This window comes from Myripristis murdjan, chromosome 15 (genome assembly GCF_902150065.1).
Source record: "Myripristis murdjan chromosome 15, fMyrMur1.1, whole genome shotgun sequence".
Lineage (NCBI taxonomy): Eukaryota > Metazoa > Chordata > Actinopteri > Holocentriformes > Holocentridae > Myripristis > Myripristis murdjan.
The window spans coordinates 12,291,472-12,310,976 of record NC_043994.1 but is presented as its reverse complement, the minus strand read 5'-3'; the positions used below and the strand labels follow the sequence as shown (position 1 = coordinate 12,310,976).

Below are 19,505 nucleotides of genomic sequence, written 5' to 3'. Positions count from 1 at the left end.
TATATTACCAAGAGGATTTTAGGATGCTAACAGGATTTGATGGCGCAAATGGGTTTCATCATGTTAAACATATATCCCGCTGTCTCGACATGGCCATCATAGCTATTTAACATGATTTATTTCGGGATAATGGACCGCCTCATGAATTCTGTCTCGTGACGCCCGCTTTCTAATTCGGCCAATTTTTGTCTTATGCAAGCCTCAAAATATAAAGGCCATTATTTTTAGTAGAGCCAAAACCTGCGCGCCTGAGCCACAGCGCATACTAAGTTCTGCCCAAAGCAAAGCCGCTACCTCATGGGTCCCACATTGCCTTTTGAGGAATCATTTGATAGCCCTATTAACTTTCATGTAACATTGTTTCTTGAAGGCATCCACAGCAAGCGCCCCGGTGTCATTACTGTGAGAAATGTGCTTTCATACTGAACGTCTTTTACAGAAGTCCTGGAAGACGCATATTTCCAGAGAGCATAAAAGCAGAAGTTACGGGCTAATATAAACCTTTTATAGGCTGTTTATTTTGTGCTACGGGTAAGGACGGATTTTATATACAAATAATGTTAAATGTAGATGTGTGATTATTGATATGGTGGTAGTTATAGCTCAATATTTTGTCGGAATGTGGGACAAAGTTTAATGGACAGTCACAAAAAATATTAGCGCGCGTTTGCTTGATTAAATTAACACTTCGACTCTTTCTGGAGTCTGTCTCGCAGCCAAGACATTTTTTCTAGGACTCTTTATCGACCACAGACAATGTTTTAAACTCTATAGAGGATATGGCCCTTGCAGGACCTTCGGCAATCCATTCAAGCCAGCAAGTTTGGAGAGCGTGTTGAGTTTAATCAATTCATAACGTCGAGATGGAGCCGAACTCACTGAAGGTAACGTTTGTTATCAACCGTCGATTTATTTCATTTTCGCATTACACGAATCGTTATGCGCTGGAAATTGTACCCTTGTACCTAAACCACAAAACTTTGACATATATGATTTTGTATAATCACATCTGTGTAATATTTTGAACATCTAAAAATAGTTACATGGTACTAAATGTGTGCAGAAAACAGATATTTATCCCACGTAATATTTACAAACCCTGCGTAATTACGCATGGGTGTTTTCTGTTGTTTATGTCCACCTGGCTGCGATTTGTTTACCAAAAGGGGTTATAACCATTCATTAATTTCCTCTATTGGTGTTTTTCCTCAACAGTGGGTGGGCTCGTCTTGCGGTTTACATGGACCATATATATTCTACAAAGCCTTTAAATTTAACCGGGATGGTAAACCGAGGATTCTGTCTCTCGGAGACTTTTTCTTCGTCAGATGTAAACCGGAGGATCCTATTTGCATAGCGGAGCTTCAGCTGCTCTGGGAAGAAAGAACAAGCAAGCAACTTTTATCAAGCTCCAAACTTTATTTCTTACCCGAGGATACTCCCCAGGGACGGACAGTCGGTCACGGAGAGGTAGGTATAAATTACCAAGAATAATTCCATGCAATGATAATTGTTTTCTCACGCTCCTGCCACTCTTTGTGCTCTCTTATGTCCATACGCTTTTTATTGAATAGCATCTTTATTGTATTAAGTGTTGGCAATGCTTCTGGTCGGTGGTTGATATAAGCATTCAGAAACGTATGCATTGATGTCCTGACATTGATGTATTGGAGCGGTAAAAGGATTGACCTACAGCGGTGTTTGTTCTCTAGTTTTACTTTAGCCTATTTGTTCATTGTGGTGTCAACTGCTGAATGTGCACTTGTCCAGCTGCGCTCAATAAGGCTGCCGCTGCGCTCTATGGGGTTAATTGTATTATAGAGGGGGAAAATCCGCAAGAATCCAGCGACTAGGCACTGTCGTTTCATTTCTTCATAATGCGTGTCAAATACTGACACATGGGCGGAAATTGCGAAACGGTAATGAATGCATGAGATCAAACTGCCTCAGATCGGACGCAACGATAGTTATTAGATATTTTGTAATGCCGCCTGCCTGCTAAGATTGAAAGAGCGGAGCGAGTCCTTCCCTAAAACATTTCAAAGCAACGCCAGTGCTGACACGTCTTAACTACTCTCCGTCATTTGCATAATTTTCCATGTGGAAATTTTCATCTTCAGTATAATGTGATATTGTCAGCTCGCGTTTGCTACAGCACTTAAAACGCCTCTGTGTTACAGTACGCCGGTGTTGGCATATGCAATAGTTATGATTGACTGTAGCCATATGTGGTGCTTGTGATCCGGTTACATCACTCCGCTGAATGACATTACTTTGATTAGTTGGTGGAAATACTTTTTTCTCACTAGCTGTAAAACAAATGATCTGTTCTTATGCCGTCACTGATTCCCCGCTGATATTTCTCATCAACCGACAACAATACTTTAATTACTAGGCTAGCCCTCTTTAGATCACTTGTGGTTAGATGGAAATTATTGCCTGCTGCTGTAATATTGTTTATGGGGAAGGACAAAGCCGGGTTTGTACTTGACTCTTCCGCTGATGGTTTACTTACATTCTTTCCTCTTGAGTAATAGAGTGGCTATCACATTTCCTTTTCATGAAAAGGTGCCTATTTATGGCCTGCAGCTTAGACAAGCTATCATCTGCGATGGCAGAATTCTTCTATGAACGGGTATCATCTCCTGAAGCCCTCTCGCTTTAGCCTTTAACACGCTGCAATTATTTAGTAATTACTTTGAGTGCATGCATCGTCGATTCAGAGGCCATGCTTGCGCAACGACGTGTCAGCTCCGCCCCTTTCCCAAAGACTTATTTGCATTGCAAAGTGCTTACATTCCACTCCTTTGGGTATCTGGAAAAGATTATATTAACTGTCAAAAGGGCTACATAGCCAATGCAAATCAAATCTCAAAGAATTTGGGAGGTAAATATAGCACGGAGAAAGACACAAGAGAAGTCTCAGCTGGAATGTATGAGTTTGATAATACAGTATATGGGAAACAGGCAATTTCACTGCATGAATAATGCAGCAGCTTGCATCACAGGATACAATCCTACATGCAAGCACCGTTGTCAGATACAATTGCTTTGAAGCTGTACTCTGATTACAGAATCGGCAAGACTATAAAATAATAACATTTGAGGATGATATGTCTTAGTGCAACATAGATGCCTGCAGGCTGACCTCAATTAAAGGGCTTGTCAAACCTCATGCTCTCAGCAAATCGGCCTACTTATATTACACAGTGGAAATTACCCTGACAACTCCAAGTCAGTTTATGACCTTCACTGAGCCCATTCAGATTCTCGCTGACTTTGCCCCATAACACTAATCTTCACCGCATGAGTCAGCTAGGAGCGCTTTAAGATGCAACCCATAATCCAAAAAACAAGCAGGACGAGTAAACCTGCCTCACAAAAGCTGTGATACAGGACTTGGATTAACCACATCACCCTTGAAATCATAAGTCGGCCACAAGGTGACAGTTTGCAATACGCAATTTTGAACATACCGCCTGTGTGAAAAGATGAATTCTTTTTAATTGCTAGCAAAAACAATAAAAATACACCTTCAGTCACATAGGGAAGTGGAGATTATGAACAACACATTGCCTCCTCTCTCCAGGAGTCTGGCAGTAAATGGTGACAGATTAATGACTATACAGTTGCACAGAATTACAGATCTGTAATTGATTGACTCAAAATCAGGATCTTAGATTAGCGTGATGATAGTGGCTCATGCAGATATGGGCTTGATGACTTGTGGTTATCAGGAAGAGAGCAGTTTTAGAGGGTTTAAGCGCCAAGAAAAGCACAGCAGCTCCAGGCAAAGCCATTTTTCACAAGCACGGTATCATTTCAGGTTTCTGTCACTTATTTCTGGATCACATTTTCATACATCCCTTTGAATATTTTCACACACCATATAACTGCTTCGGTGTCTGACATTTGACATATAAACAGCTCTTGCTATTTTGCTTCCTTTCTGTGTGAGATTAGAGACTACATGTGGGCACGGTGGCTGTACGGCTCATATCTTGTATCACGAGATAGCAATTATCTTAAGCCTGAAGCCAATATCCTCAAAATACCAAACTTTTTCAAGACCTACACATCAAAACAACCTTTATTGAACCGGCTCACCAGAAGTGGATTACTGATTCACTTGTGTTCTCAACGGTGAAGTATGATGTAATTTCCTGGTTATTTCTCAGGTATTTGTTTGCTCTCCACCCCTCCTGCGCTGTGTTTTGCTGTGCTGTGCAAGGCAGGCAGTGACAACAGGAACCAACCCATGACCTACTGTGCTTGTTTTTCTTCTGTCACAGGGTTGGAGGTCAATTCCTTTTAAAAGCAGCCAGCTTTAGCTTTGAATGGAAATAGAAATTCAAGTGAAAAGGGATTCTTAGATATGTGCTAATGGGCTTATAGACAAAAACACTGCACACATCAAAGACAAAATATTCATTTTTATTTATTCTGAGTTAATTATTAAGTCCATATGTGGAGGGGAAGCACTATTTTTCATTGTGTCTCCGTCTGACAAGCATGTGTTTACCCCCACCAGTTGAGCTCTGCTTGCTCTTTAAACAGTCTTTGTGTAGGGCTGCTCACCCATTATGACAAACCCTCTATTGGGGCCTCTGCTTTATTTGTCTGCCTGCAAACTGCCACCAACTAAACAGTCACATGTGTTTAAAACTCATTATTGAGTGACACATTATTACGTCTCACCCCAAATCGCCTGCCTCTCCTCCTGGTACTGCTTACAAGCAGCAGTGCTTTCTGTTTTTGGACTCCCATTCCAGGAGAGAGCTGTTGTAGATAACAGCTCATTGCACAACACCCACTTATTGTATACTCAGCTTCAGGCGGTTAATTGCTTATGCTTATCTTATATATATCCCACTTTACTGCAAATACAGCAAGGCGCTCTTAATAGAAATTCACAACCGCAGAGAATATTTCTGGATCATGTTATATTAATGTGCTATTATCATCACCTCTGATTTCATCTGACCTCTCTTCTCCTCCATTCTGTCCCTCTAGCTGACAAGGCTTTGGCACACACACACACACACACACACATACACACACACACACACTCACACACTGACAGGCTGGGGACTGCAGCAGTAGGCCAGTATTGATTGCTGTGGAAAACACTTTGGCATGCATCCAGAGCCATCTCTTCAGTACATGGCAGTAGTCCATGCATGTGTTCCAGTGCTTGGAAAGCCAGCTTGTAGGGAAATGAGATTGTATTCATTTGCTGCTTCTTTGATTTTTCCTAAGGGAAAAACCCTGAATGGGTAATTCAGGCATCTGGGATGCTAGTTGAGTTAAGTCTAAGTGGCTCAGATATGCAACCAGCATTTTGATGGATAAGGTCATTCTGCTGAATGACTTCAATGTAAATGTGATATGGCACATTTTTACTGTGGCCTTTTTAGACATCCTTACTGCTCCCTTGTCTTGGCCAGTGTGTGCATTATACCAAATCTCCCCATTCACACAACAATGGCAGGAATTTGAGAGGTGGGGGGTGGTGGGGGTGGGGGTTAGTGTGCATGTGTGGTGTGCGCGCATGTGTGCCTCCTCCTGCCGCAGAACAAGTCATTAACTCTGAACACTGCCCTCCAGTGAATTCCTCACCATTGCTGAAATAGCATGTAAATTATTACCAGCTTTTTAGGATAGTGTAATTTAAAACCTTTTAAATGGAATAGCCTGGACTTCAAAGGCTATAAAAAACCCCACCAACATTTCCCATTGGTTTAAGAGTTGTCATTCCTATCCTTCACAATCTTTTGATTCTTTCAACCAAACTATTTTATGACTTTGCAGACTTAAGTAATGATATGTTTTAGCAGCGCCTGGTTTGTCAACACATGAGAAGCTTTTGGGGCTCTTTAGATTGGTTTTTCCACTTTGTCATTGACTAACCACTTGAACAGGCAAACATTTGCCTTGATGCATGATTCCAGTGCCCCCAGCTACACTGGATCGTTATTATAACCTTTGAGGAGAATGGAGCCACAGATGAGCAGTCTTTGCTGAATGCTCCAGCCAATATTTTTCATTCTTTGCTGTGGTTTTCTTAGATGGAGCACATGAAATGATTATTCACTAAGTCTTTTTTGCGCATTCGCCGAAAGACATTGATACAAAACAGGAGCGATTCAAAGGAGCTGACACAGCTTTTTTGTGGTGTCATCTTACATGATGGATGCCTTGCCCACCTTAAGAAAGGCTTTGAAAATGCCTGTTATCTAGCTATTTCTCTCTGTCATTATATCTGTAAACAAATGCTGCCTTCATATATCACCCATTGTGCACGTAAAAGTAATCTCTTAATGCAATCAGCAAACAAAGATGAGTTCAGCACCTTGCAGGTATTAAAGCAACTTTCCGCATTTGAAATAAACCGCCTGTATTAAGTGGCAGGGCATTGTGTACGGCACAATCATTTTCACCTTTTAAATGTTCCACCATGAACTCTATCTCGTCTTAAGGGAGACTCAAAAAACATATTGTAATTCAGTTGTCCCTGGCTTCCTCCCCAGAGTTCCTTTTTAATTCCCAGATAAGTTTGTTTTGGGACACTGAAGCCAAGGTCAGTCTTGGAGAAGAGAGATAGATAATGAACTCATATTGTGTTTCATTCTCTCTCTCTCTCTCTCTCTCTCTCTCTCTCTCTCTCTCTTTCCTCATTGTCCATGTCACTATGTCCATTACTCAATTACTAATCTCCTTTGGCCCCAGGAATTCCAGTGCCGACCTCTCTGAGGCAGCAGGCTGAAACCTTCCCAGCATGACAGGAGCACTGTGTGTGTGTGTGTGTGTGTTTTATGTGTGTGTGTGTCCACAGTATAGAAAGACACTCACCCACTGGGAGTGCTCCTGTTGACTCTCAAGCTGAAAGTCCTGTCCAACCAATGTGACGCTACGCCATAGAGCGGTGACATTCAGGAATGTCTCCCTTACTGTTCAGTCAGGACGCACCACAGCGCGGACTCTCACGGGGGAATTTTTCAGAGGCACCACGGAATATTTCAGGGTGCATTGTTTCTAATGGGATCACCGAATGTCGAATGGGGAATGTCCATCTCTCTGTTTGCTGCCAGTGTGCCGCTGTATCCATATAAATTGAATAATAGGGATTTTAGTGAGTTTAATTTCAATGAGATCACAGGAGTCATGGGTTGCTGGAACACAGTTATCTACATTTCACAGCAGAGGCCTATTTTTTCCCCCTCATTTCTGGTTCGTTATGTGCAGTCAACATTAAATTATCACACCGCCACAGTAAAAACATGAATTATTGATAGAGGAATGCAGTTTGTAATAGCAATGTGTGAATGTGGTACCTTGCATTTTAATTCAGCTTAAAATAATAAAACCTTCAATAAAACCTTCAATGTACTGCACCAAAAAAACAGTGCATTAGTGCTGTGGTGTAATGCATCATTGTGTAGGAAGTGTTAGTGAAATGACACCCGGCTGTTTGTGATGTTGCTGATGTGGAGTGTCACCTCTTGGCTCTGGGCTTGCAGTCCTCTGACCTATATTATCAAGTGGCCTGCTGGCTGTGTCTGCCTGTTTGCTAAACTATCAGCAGTCTAACTCAGAGTGACAGCACAGTGTGGATGGGCAGCGTTTACAGAAGACCAAGGCCCCAAGTTTCCAAAGCACATCTTTGAAACAGCGAGTCTTAGCGCTGAATAATATTGGAAGACCCCCGCTGTGCCATGTTGCTGGATAATGATATCCCGGCATTGCTTCATCTTAGTATGTTTTTCTCTTTTGTTCTTGTTTATTCTTGTTTTTTGGTTGAAATACTTTTATTTATTTTTTTTCCCCACACAAGTTGGGCTTGTGCAATCAAACCCTGTTGTGAACTCAAAGATGAACACTTTTTTTTTCTTTTAAACTTGTCAGAAAGGCTTACATGGATATACTGTACATCTCTTCAATTGATTTGATTAAACATTTCTCAGCCATAAATAGTGACTTATGCAAACCGCAGGCCTCTCTTATTAACAGCCTGTCTGCATTTGCTGCACTGCACTGTAGATTATAGACTTTGCTTTGCCTTTCAGCCGGTGTCAGCTGGCTGGTAAACTCAAAACAGTTTACAGCAGAGCTAATAGATCTAGCCCCTTTTTAGATCTGAGGCTCTGTTCATAGACTGATTATATTGTGGACTGTGTTGACAGCTGCTGAATTGCTCTCACCTGTTGTGTGTTGCTCTCAAGCTGAACAAGTCCCCAAACAGGATTGTTGACACTCACACAATACGCCACGTCATTCAAGTGATTGATTCCGAGGAAATAGTTGTGTAGCTGTTCCAGAAACCTTTTTAATGTTTTCCCAATTATGTGGAAATCTGCTAGGGTGCTATCAAAGCACATGCCTGCTGTAACATGCATCCAACATCAGAATATACTGTGCATCTTTTTGTTTAAATTAAACCGTACAGGAATAATTAATGGAAACCTTTGGATTTTGTATACGTTTGTGCAGCTAGTAGATTGCATCAAAGTACAGTAGCTAATTCAGAGAAGATACAATGTGATTTTTGGCTGCAGGGTGAATACTATTTACTGTTGCTCTACATTATTCAAATGGCCTCCTTCTCTGAAGGGAGAAACAGCAGTCAGTTTTTCATTGCATGGAAAGCCGGTTACAACCACCCGCCACCACTTGACAGCTGAAGACAGCTCATTATAAGAAGACCGAAAACCCATGTTTGATGTTTCTACTTAGTGAGGGAGGCACAGCTATATCAAGCTATCCCTCGCAGGCTTTTCCTTTATAAGGAAATACTGTCTCCAACTGGTTGGGATTTGATATGCCTGTAGTTGCAGATGATGAGAGAACTGAATTGGAGTAAATGTATAGACAGTGCACTCAGAAACAGTCTGAACAGTTGCTGTGTGTTCATGTTTATGTGATAATGTCTGTGTATATTGAATGAAACAAGATAGATAGATACATACATAGATAGACACTTTATGAGAGCGAGATTGTAAGGTATGTAATATATAGGCTGTTTGAGGTGAGACAGATTTATGTATGCGGGCACACAGATGCCTGGTAAATGGTAGACAACCAAGGTAAATAGCAGCGAGCCCCTCTGAGTGTCTCCTTATACACATCTGTCCTCCAGATTTCCCCAGTTCTGTAATAGCCATCTCCCTGCACACCGCTCCACTCCTCTGGTAACTTCAGCCATTAGTCCTTCAAAACGGAAACAAATTTAAACATCTCCACTTCGTTCCCTCTCCACTGGACTTCTCCAGGTATGAAAGTTATTACCATGTCACACTTTAAAGGGTTGAAGCAACCTTGGGAAAAAATGCTGAAGTAGGTCTTGAAGAGAGAGAGAGAGAGAGAAAAATCTTAATAGGCAAGCCAGCTGAACAGAATGCACACACAGACGCCACAGCCAAATTCAGCTTCGGTGCCAGCAATGAACATCTTTACTACTCATGCATGTTTGTAGTTTTCTTGATACTAAAAGTCACATAATTTTTTTTATTGTATTTCTATAATGTCGCCTCTCTACATTAAAAATTACTGAAGTGCTGGAGAGGCCACTGGCTTGGAGCCTCTCTCCCTTGGCCATTCATTTTACTCTCACTATAACAAATTGCATTTCATGTGGTTCCTCTACACTTTATGGGACCAGAATCAAGGTGAAATTGTAGTTGCTGAGCCTGACTTCCGATATGAAAGCGTAAAATCTCAACATTCATGGTGAATATCAGATCACTGCTGTATTAAATGGTATTGGTCTTTAATTGTGATTGCACCCACCGACACATGATTTAGTAACCGCTGGCATGAATGCATAAATTCAGTAATCATCCATATCATCCATATTCATGGTCTTGTTAATTTATTTACATTAATGTGCATCCATAGTTACGATCCTGCTGGACGCATGTACCAGTTTAGTTGATAAATAGGGGCATTCTGTCGTCGGCCATGATTATGTTCCCGTTTCTGATGATTGCTTATGTGTATCTGTGGTGTTTCTTATGTTTTTTGACTTTCTATGTATGCCTATTCAAGAATTTTTTAAACAGAGCCATCAAACTGTCGAAATAATCCACGACCTTGACCCAGAAGGGCTCAGGCGCTCGTGGACCCCGAGACGGTTGTATTTGACCGACTCCCTTTATTTGCCTCTGATTATAATTGCGATTCTGCTCTGCCTCCTTGCAGCATGAGGTAATTGCAGTGTCCGAGAAGGTGATTGTGCGGTTGGAGGACCTGGTGAAGTGGACGGTACCGGACTTCTCAGGATGGGCCCATGGGCTGAAGGCCGAACCCCTCAAACCCTCTGTGGTCCGGGAGCTGGGGACCAACGGGAGGCGGGAGGCCCTCCACCGATACCGAGAGAGCACCCTGACCAGCGGACTCAACTTCAGGGACATCCAGAGGGAGAGGGCACAGCTAGGTGAGGACCTGCAACAGTTAGAGCCAAGCGATATATTGATACTATATCAGTTTTGTGATAAGAGACTAATCCTAATATCGTGATATGGCATTAGAGTTGTCTTTTCCTGGTTTTAAAGGCATTACACTAAAGGAAGGCAACTTTCTGAACTTATTGACGGTTTTAGCTTTTTCATTATTTGTCTCTACCTACTTGGTCATCATATCCACATTACTAATTTATTTTTTCTATATCTTGTAAGCATTTATAAGCAATATTGTCACAATATCCTTATCAAGATATTCAGCCAAAGATCACCTAGCCCTAGCAGCATTATTTTTTTTTCTGTTGTTGCGGCATTTCTGTTTACAAGGTAGTTTACAAAGCCACCAGGACACTACAACACCTCCGGTCTCTTGGCTGCCGATTTGATTGTTCATGTACTTCCTCTACCAGAGCTGAGTTCATGTTTATTGTCCTTTGGTTGGTTTAACAAGCATTGTCTTGACTGGAGTAATTCATCAGTTTGTGGTTGGAATTCTTCCCATTATAATGAGCTGAGAATAACACTAATAGAAGCAAGCTAGAGGTAATGGCAGCCTGTTTGCCAGCGCATTACCATAACACAGAATTACAACTCTGTTTTCTTAGTGTACGACAAGAACAAGACAACACTGCAAAAAAAAAAAAAAAAAAAAAAAAATCACATAATTCGGCATCAGTCTCTCGTTGTATTTAAATAACTGAGTCATATCAAACTGCAATCCGCTGCATCTCATACCTCTAACACCTTCATATCCGTCTGTTCAGATTATAATTGGGTGCATATCTCAGTGGCTTTAAGGATCATCATTATGTGTATCTGAATGGCTTCCTCGGTTGTCTGGTGTATTCATCATATGCATGGTGCCATTAAGTGTCAGTGAGATGTTTGATTCTAGCGTTGGGCTGGGGTTTCACTACTGCATTAACCATGAATCAGCCCCAACATAAAGCTGCATGTCTTTCTGGATGACTCATCCGAAGCCAATAGGAAACTCTGGTATTTGAGCCGAAGAATCAGAAAGAACATAATGTTCCCTTTGAAGCTGTTTTCCAGTTATTTGCCTCCCTTTCACATGGCTGTGATGTAATGCCTAATGCTGATTATAATGGTATAATGTAGCTTAGCCAGCATCTCATGCTAAAATACAGCCGCAATTACAATGCATCTGCTCGGGTTATGAGCCTGAATCCTGGCTCCCTTAGCCAAAATTTTAGCCTTATTCCCTCAAACGATCCTCCATAATTCATTTTTATTAATCATTAGAAGTCTAAAGCCTGTGTGAAAGTGAAAATGCAATCGGCTTAAAAAATGAGCAGCCTATTCTCTGTAGAACAGGGTAGTTTATTGATGACTCTGGTATTTGTTCGCTGCTTGGATCTTCCAGGAAGAGGAGCTGTTGTGTGTTTCTGTGTCTGAGAGCTGCGCTGCCCTTGAATACACCCTGGACATTGTTAGAATCTCATACGCAAAGAGAACAAGGAGATCAATAATGGACGCTTTGTCGTTCTACTATTCCACGAATCGATACAGTTTGATTGTGCCTGCGTCCTTTTGTGTGTGTGTGTGTGTGTGTGTGCGTGCGTGTGTGATTTTGATTGCTTGGCTTCATAAATGGATGTGTCAGCCTGCTTCTTAAATGATATTATGTTCCATATCATGGCTATCTATAAATGTGCCGTATACTAGAGAGTTTATAGATTTTTAGCTGTTGTCAGTGTAATGACCTGGCGATGACGCTGTTGTTTCTAAGGCGCTAGTGTGTGAGTGTGTGAGTGTGTGTGTGTGTGTGTGTGTGTGTGTGTGTGTATGTTGCTAATGAGCAGAGCTGTCATTAATGACTCCATCAGGCTGTTTCTAAATGCACTTGTCACTCCGATGGGACACTCCGCCAGAGAATCTGCCCACTCAGCAGAACCAGCTCAGGCTCTGGCAGGGCACCAGATACACAAACCGCACACACGCGCATACACACACACACTCACACACACACACACACACACTCACAAATTCCCACTACGTACCAACAATCAGTGGTGTGCATTCACTTATCCATTTGTTTGTTTGTTCACTACCTCTGTGTCGTGTGTCTGTTGTTGATAATCTAACAATATGAGTGGGGTAGAGTTTAAAAAGAGAGAGAGCGTGAGAGAGAGAGAGAGAGAGAGAGAGAGAGAGAGTTTCATCAAGGGAATGCATGTTAGTGTGAGCAAGGGCTTGCATAGAAGTTTGAAATACGCCACTGCACTGCTGCCGACTGTTGAAATGAAATATTAATATTATAAGAGCAGATATAAAAGTGCCCTTTTAGCTTTCTATGGCTGGAAGTCTCATGCTTTGTTTGGTCATTGATTAGACTGACTTTGATTTATTATGATACAATTCTGTGTTTCTTTCGGGATTGTATTTGTACACCAAAGAGCCTGAAGAGCCTGCCTGCGGTATAACCTGAATGATGTATTTGCCGATTGTTATTCCCAGGCTGATCTGTAACTATGTCAGAGGAATTGGATTGTTCCCCATAACAGGATACTGCAGCAGTACCACGGCCTGCACAGAAAAACCATTGTGAGCTAAAGAGCAATAAAGTGTGCCGTTGTTATCGAGGGAAACTTTTTTTTGTTATTTTTCCAAGTGCGTATCCTAACTTTTCCTGGCATGCTGCCAATGTGAATTAAGTGCACTGTTATGCATTTGTCTCACAGGCAACAGATGAAAAATGCTGCAAGACAAATTTGTCTTGACTAGCAGAATCACAGGGGTAGTGTTCTTGATCTACATTACACTGAGTGTCACAGTTTGGCAAGTAAGCAAAGCCCTTTTCTTTCCCCAGAAAAGCATGAGGGCTGAAACTGAAGATGCTTGCACAAAGTAAAGGAATTAAACTGTGAAAAACAAGTGACCTTTCCTGTTATCCTGCAGCATCGAGCACTGCGATCCTTTTAAAACTGCGAGGCAGAGAGACGATTGGTATCATAATTCAGATGCCATCTTGGGAGAAGCGACGCAGTGTTTCAGAGGCCGGCTGACCTGGCATGTGAGGGGTTTGAGAATGATGCAGCTGTCACCACGAACTGTGGGTCTATAAAACCGAAATGAAAACCAAAACAAAACAACTGACATCAGCAGCAATGGTAACTTAATTCCAGAGAATTAAAGCAATGAATTGTATCCATTTTTTTATGAATTATCTTTTTTTTTCTACAGCACTTACTTAATTTATAATATAATTCATTTAATCAGATGATGCAGGCTGTTCACTCAATTTGTTTTATATTGGAGTGAGCATTAAGGCTTCTTTTTACAGTGCAATCCACCAAGGATGGCTTGCCAAGGAAGTTTACATTCTGTCCCTCTATCTCTCCCCAGAGGACTGGCCTGATTTTTTTTTTTTTTCTTCTTCTTTGCTGCCTGACGAAATTGGTTTCTGGTCGTATACTACGAGGCCGGGCATTGGAGAGCTGTATCTGCTGATACAGTTTGTTGGTTTGTACTGGGAGAAACAGAGCTGTAGAAGAAAAAAAAAAAAAACCCACAAAGGACGGTCCTTGCTCACAAAATAGCTCAATAGGCTTTCTGTCTTGTCTTTCTTCAATCAAAGCCCTCAGTCAGGGAGCCAGTGAGCAGATTCTGAGTTCAAATGATGGGGAGGATTATACAAGGTCAGAGCTTGTGACTCCTGCATTCAAAGAACAGAGATGGTGTGCCTGATTCCTGCGCTCACCTATCGTCTGGAGCTGGTTCATCCCTCAGTATTTTGAAGGATCATGTGATTCTCTGGGGCAAACAAAGCAACAGTCAAGCAGAAAAATAACCATTCCAGCTAAAAAAAAATACACATCTACTGTTGTGTGCTTGAGATGATATACACGGTTTGCATTATATAAGCCAACACTGTTGCATTACAGTTACCTAATACTTCACTTGACGTGATCAGAGCTAAAATTACAGTGATTTGGCTCAAAGATGCAGCAGGCCAGTTATATCATTGCATTTCAAGATGCTTTAGTGCCTCGTCCACTTGGGGATGGAAGCACTGTATTTCCCTCTGATGCAACGTCTGATCTGTATGCCAGTCTTGGCACATACGCCGAGTTGATATCCGACAATATTTCAGTCGGAACATTTCAATTTGATGTAGAGGGTAGATTCTGTCCCTTTTCAGAGGTCTGTTCAGAGTGTTACAGAATGTTTATGCGGGTAGAGACTGGTGATAAGGAAACAGACAGATGCTGTCCTCTCATGGTTGATTTGTCTTGGTGACAATACAGAACGATATTCGGGACTAAAATGCTTTATGTTTCGACTGCGACGTGGGAAGGAATAGGCAGTTTCTTGGAACAGATAAAGGGGAACGTGCTGCGGCGTTACGAGAATAACATTGTGTTGTGACTCTGAGAAGAGAGAGCATCCTGGGCTTTGTGAAACACGCTGCACCCGTGCTCTGTTCAAATATTGGGCAGATTGTATCATTTGCACTTGTTTGCTTTCCACCCTCAGACATATTTGCCTCCCGTCTGCGATTTCCACAGAACTAATTCTAGAAACTGTCCAAAATCCCTTTTGAAGTAATTTAATGGAGTGTTTGTATTGATTATGTGCCTCTCTGCCACCCCCCTCCTCCTCCCTCTCTGGTGGTTTTTTCTTTTTTTTGGTGGGGGGGGGGGTAGGAATTTATGGTAGTATCTTCTTCATTATGCTCAGACCTGTAGGAGAGAGAATCACAAGCTGTTTTTCCTCACTGATCTGCTCATATCATTAATTCCCTTCTGACTGGGGCCTGGCCGGAAGCCAGAGAATTCTAAATCTGTAAGCAGTAAATTGTGTGGCGGGGTGGAAAAATCTATTAGATGTTTGAGCATGCCTCGAATTTGAATGGGGGTGCGATAGAGAGAGAGAGAGAGACAGAGAGAGAGACAGCGAGAGAGAGAGAGAGAGAGGTTGGGGGGGTGGGGGGCGGGCACCCAACACCCAAGCCATATCCTGTTATGGCTCACATTGTAATCAAATTCAGCTTCCTCGGATAGCTATATTCATTAATAATTTGTGTTATTTTATTTCTGGAATGTCACATAATGTGTTTTTCGACTGCATGTGGGAGGGGTTTAGTGGCGTAGGGAGCCGCCGGACGGTTAAACAATGAGAACGGCCTCAGAGGAAATGAAGAGCTCTGTCTCTCCATTAGCGGGGTCTGAAACAACAGTTCTGTCTCTCCTCTCTCCATTAGTCAGGTCTGGAACAACAGAGATGCTGCTGATGTGACCTCTGCCAGACATCTTAAATACAGAGAAAAGGAAAGAGTTTCTTTCATAATAGCGCGCATGTCTCTCACAAACATTTCCTGATCTATTTGTTCTGCATTCAGTGATTTGTTTTTTTTTCTTTTTTTTCTTTTTTTTCTTTTTCCATATCAAAAGCATTGAAATCATACGGATCACGAGGTCTTATCTGAGCGAAGTGTATTGATTTGGGAACATTCACTGCGTCTTTTGTTAAACAAATTGCCTGCCAGTTCCAGTTATACTATGACTCATACTTAAGTGTTACCCAACCACCAGCCTTTCAGGAGAGATTTCTGTATTCATCTTTGTCAAAATGATGTTCATTTTAAGCATTACAGCAACATAAATATTTCAGCGCAGAATTGGTTTTCATACATCTCTCTCCTCATCTGATATATTTCGACTGGTATTGCTTTCCGCGGCAGAGGCTCGCAGCTTCACAGATTTCACATTCTGCTTTCAGATAGATAGATATGGATAGATAAGTGTGGCTGTGCTGCTCAGTAGGCATATTAGGCATCACAGATTTTACGTTTGATAACTCTGCATATTTTATGAGCACACCAGTCCATCTGCTTTATGAATGCGTATAAAGCTGTCCTTTTCTGGAGGCCTTGTTGGATGAATCAAAAAGAGTGATAACTGTGCCACTGACTTGCAAGTCAAAATTCAATCAAATCGCCTGTGAGAAAAAACACACACAAAGGGGGGAAATTGCATGGTGGGAGGAATATGAGCGGCATGCGTTTAACTATTTTTGATAAGGCTATGTGAACAAAATTCATGTTATTGTGCTGTCTCCATTATCTTTGACAGTTTAATCTTGATTTGCGGACATAAGCAAGTCTCAGTTTTAGCTGAAGCTGCTCTAAATAGATGATTTGCTTTGCGGCTATACCCAGGGTGATTTTTACAGGAGTGCGCCGGCATATTCTCTGGCTCATAAATGTTGGGATTACTATCAGAGAAAGTTAATTTTGATTAAATCAAACAGACATCAAATGAGTTCGTAGCGAGATTCCCCTTTAATGTCAGTGTGGCGGATCCTGTAGTCTCTTGATAATATCACAGGCTACAATTTTAGTTTAGTCTTCTGTCTTTGGATTTGTGTTCAGGAAAGTTAGAATAACATGAATTCTTTGTCAAGGTGAGTTGCATTGCAGTGGGAAATTGGAACAGATGGACTGAGACATGAAATAAACATTTAAGTCTACCTTACAAAAGTGTAACATCAGCCAGCTCTGAACCAAGGTGGAAAAAAATCGTTGTGGCCAGTGATCACAGATCAGATTCTTAACATCCATTTAATATCTGCCATAATCTATATGGCAGAACTAAGGCCAGAGCGTCAGCGAGCCAGACTGTATTGAAGATCGACTTATAGCCCTGTAGAAATAACAGTGTTCGTTTCACAGCGCAGAGGTAATGCATTTTTCCCGCAGTGAAAGGTAATTGCAAAGGGGCTTTGATAGATTCCAGACCTTTGTGGGAGCAGTGTACATAAAGTGTGTCTACGTGCATGTGTGTGTGTGTGTGTGCTCACGCATATTTGCCTATGCACATCACCGCTCATAATACTTTTATTAAGCAAAAAAAAAAGCACCTACAAATGACATAATTTGTATTTGTAAAATACCGTGGCTCAGATGGCGCAGTATATTTTGGTTTCTGTGATTTATTAAGTGCCAGAGCAGCTGGAGGGAGCGCCGCGGCTGAAAACAATAGATCATTGATGACTCTCTGTCCTCTTTCCCAACCTGTCAGTCCATTTCCTTGTTATGTGCTGGCCTGAGGAGTGCTTGGCAGAATGAAAGCCGTTTACCCAGTCTTGTTATTTTCCTGGATTTGATCTCAGTCATAATTTAACAAAAGCTGACGATTCCTTTTGACACGTCAAAGAGCCATGTTCAGAGTTAAGAACAGCTTCGTCACAGAAATGCTCCCTGTGTCCTGCTGTAGATGTCATTTTCATTTATCTTGGTGAGGAATTATTTGACATGTCAAAGACAGAACATAGATAAAGCTCACAGAGGTCTCGGTAAATAAATTTGAAGTTCCCGTTCGTCGGAGAGGTTTTAACAGTGGCCGGTGTTAGACTGTATTTAGATAAACACTGTAAATAGCTGGCAAAAGATTTGTGCGTATGGCCGTTTGTTTGATCCACAACATTCCAGTCTCCTCAAAGGGATTTGTTGGTGACCGAGCTGGAGGGCTTCCAAGGAAGATCATTGTGGCCTGCAAAGGCAACAGTTGTGAGGGTTGTTGTTTTTGTTTGCGTGCCATTTGAATGTGTAATCACAACTAATTTCACAGCGACGTATGCATGAGGAAATCCTGCAGTTAGCATTTCAGGGGTTTACTTTTCTATCTTCAACGCCGCTTTATATCCATGACAGCCACACAAACAAGAAATCTGAAACAGATGGCAGTGGTTTTTTAATGACATATTGCTATCTCTAAACTCTCCCTCTAAGCCACAGTCTAAAACATATCCCCTTGGGGAGCGTGCCAGCTCTAGTTGTTATCATACACAGCTAATGTCACTCTTTTCTTTGCCACATTGTCAAGTCCTCCAGCTAAATAAATCCGATGTAAATTGAGTATTGTGCTGGATGTAATTATTGAAAAGGGTTCCAGTTGGCTTAACTCTACGGGCTGTTTATTTAAAGCCTTCCTCCTCCATACAGATCTGATGATAGGGGGAGAGAGAGAGAGAGAGAGAGAGAAAGAGAGAGAGAGGGGGGGGGAGAAAGAGAGGTTCTTATATAATGACAGGAATTCACAATGGAGCCATGCTGAATGACAGCCCACCCCCCCGAAACACCACCAACCCCCCCACCCCCCACACACCCCCTCCCCTTCTCTCTCATTACAGTTTTACCATCGGGAAACATGCCTGTCCCAAATAGCCCCCAGTGTTATTCTTTCCTCCTCCAGCCCCCCCACCTCACCCCCCGCTCCTCTTACTTTTTTTGCTTCATTCTTTCACAGAAAACATATTAAATCATGTTTTCTTTTACACAGTATAGGTCTACGCCCTGAGAACTAAGTCTAGGTTGATAATAGGGGCCGTCTTTGAGGAAATACACACGGCAACTTTGATCTGGAATGACATGTAATTCCTTGCCTGACCCAATTCCCTATCTCCTGATAAGATGTTTTTTTTTCTCCCCCCCCCAACCCCTCCCTCCCTCTCTCTTTCGCTGTAACCTTCCCGCAGAATTCACTCAAATGGGAACTCGCTGTCCCATTAAAGATACATTTAAAGCCAAACATGTCATCCATTTCATTCTGCAGGAGGATATGTTAGGGGGAAAATGCTGTCTACTAGAGGCTAAGCTGAGGAAACTGTCTATGCACGCCTGTCTCTCTTTCTCTCTCTCTCTCTCTTTCTCTCTCCCTGTGACAACCTCTGAGATCCCTGATCACAGCTGCTCAATTGAGTTTGTGTCGGACAGGGCTGCGTGACAAATGAGAGTGGCCGTCATAGCAGATAGAGTATCATCACCTTGGTGTAAAAGCTTTTAGGCTCGGTGGTGGAGAGGGAAAGAGACATGGAGAGGGTTTTTCTCCCTCTCCTTTCAGTCATTTGTGTAGTCAAGAGGCGGCTAAATTTCTGCAACCAAAGCTGTGATACTTGATTAAATTTGCTCCCTGTGGTATTTGCACATTTCAGTTCTTGCAGAGCAGCTTGTTTTTACTCTCGGAATTGACTGCGCCAAAAGTGGATTGACCCCTAAACCCAGCAGTAGTCTTTCATTAGTCAGGA

The 19,505-nt window shown here is 42.0% G+C and overlaps 1 protein-coding gene across 1 annotated transcript in view; it reads left to right on the top strand.

The window, feature by feature from the left end:
- The first annotated feature begins 862 nt into the window (after positions 1 to 862).
- LOC115372549 (AT-rich interactive domain-containing protein 5B-like) overlaps positions 863 to 19,505 on the top strand; it is a 66,297-nt gene continuing 47,654 nt past the window's right edge. The window contains exons 1-3 of the mRNA XM_030070543.1: positions 863 to 884; positions 1,216 to 1,470; positions 10,198 to 10,432. Of these exons, the coding sequence (XP_029926403.1) occupies positions 864 to 884; positions 1,216 to 1,470; positions 10,198 to 10,432 (511 nt within the window). The 5' untranslated portion in view covers position 863. The remainder of the gene's footprint in view (positions 885 to 1,215; positions 1,471 to 10,197; positions 10,433 to 19,505) is intronic.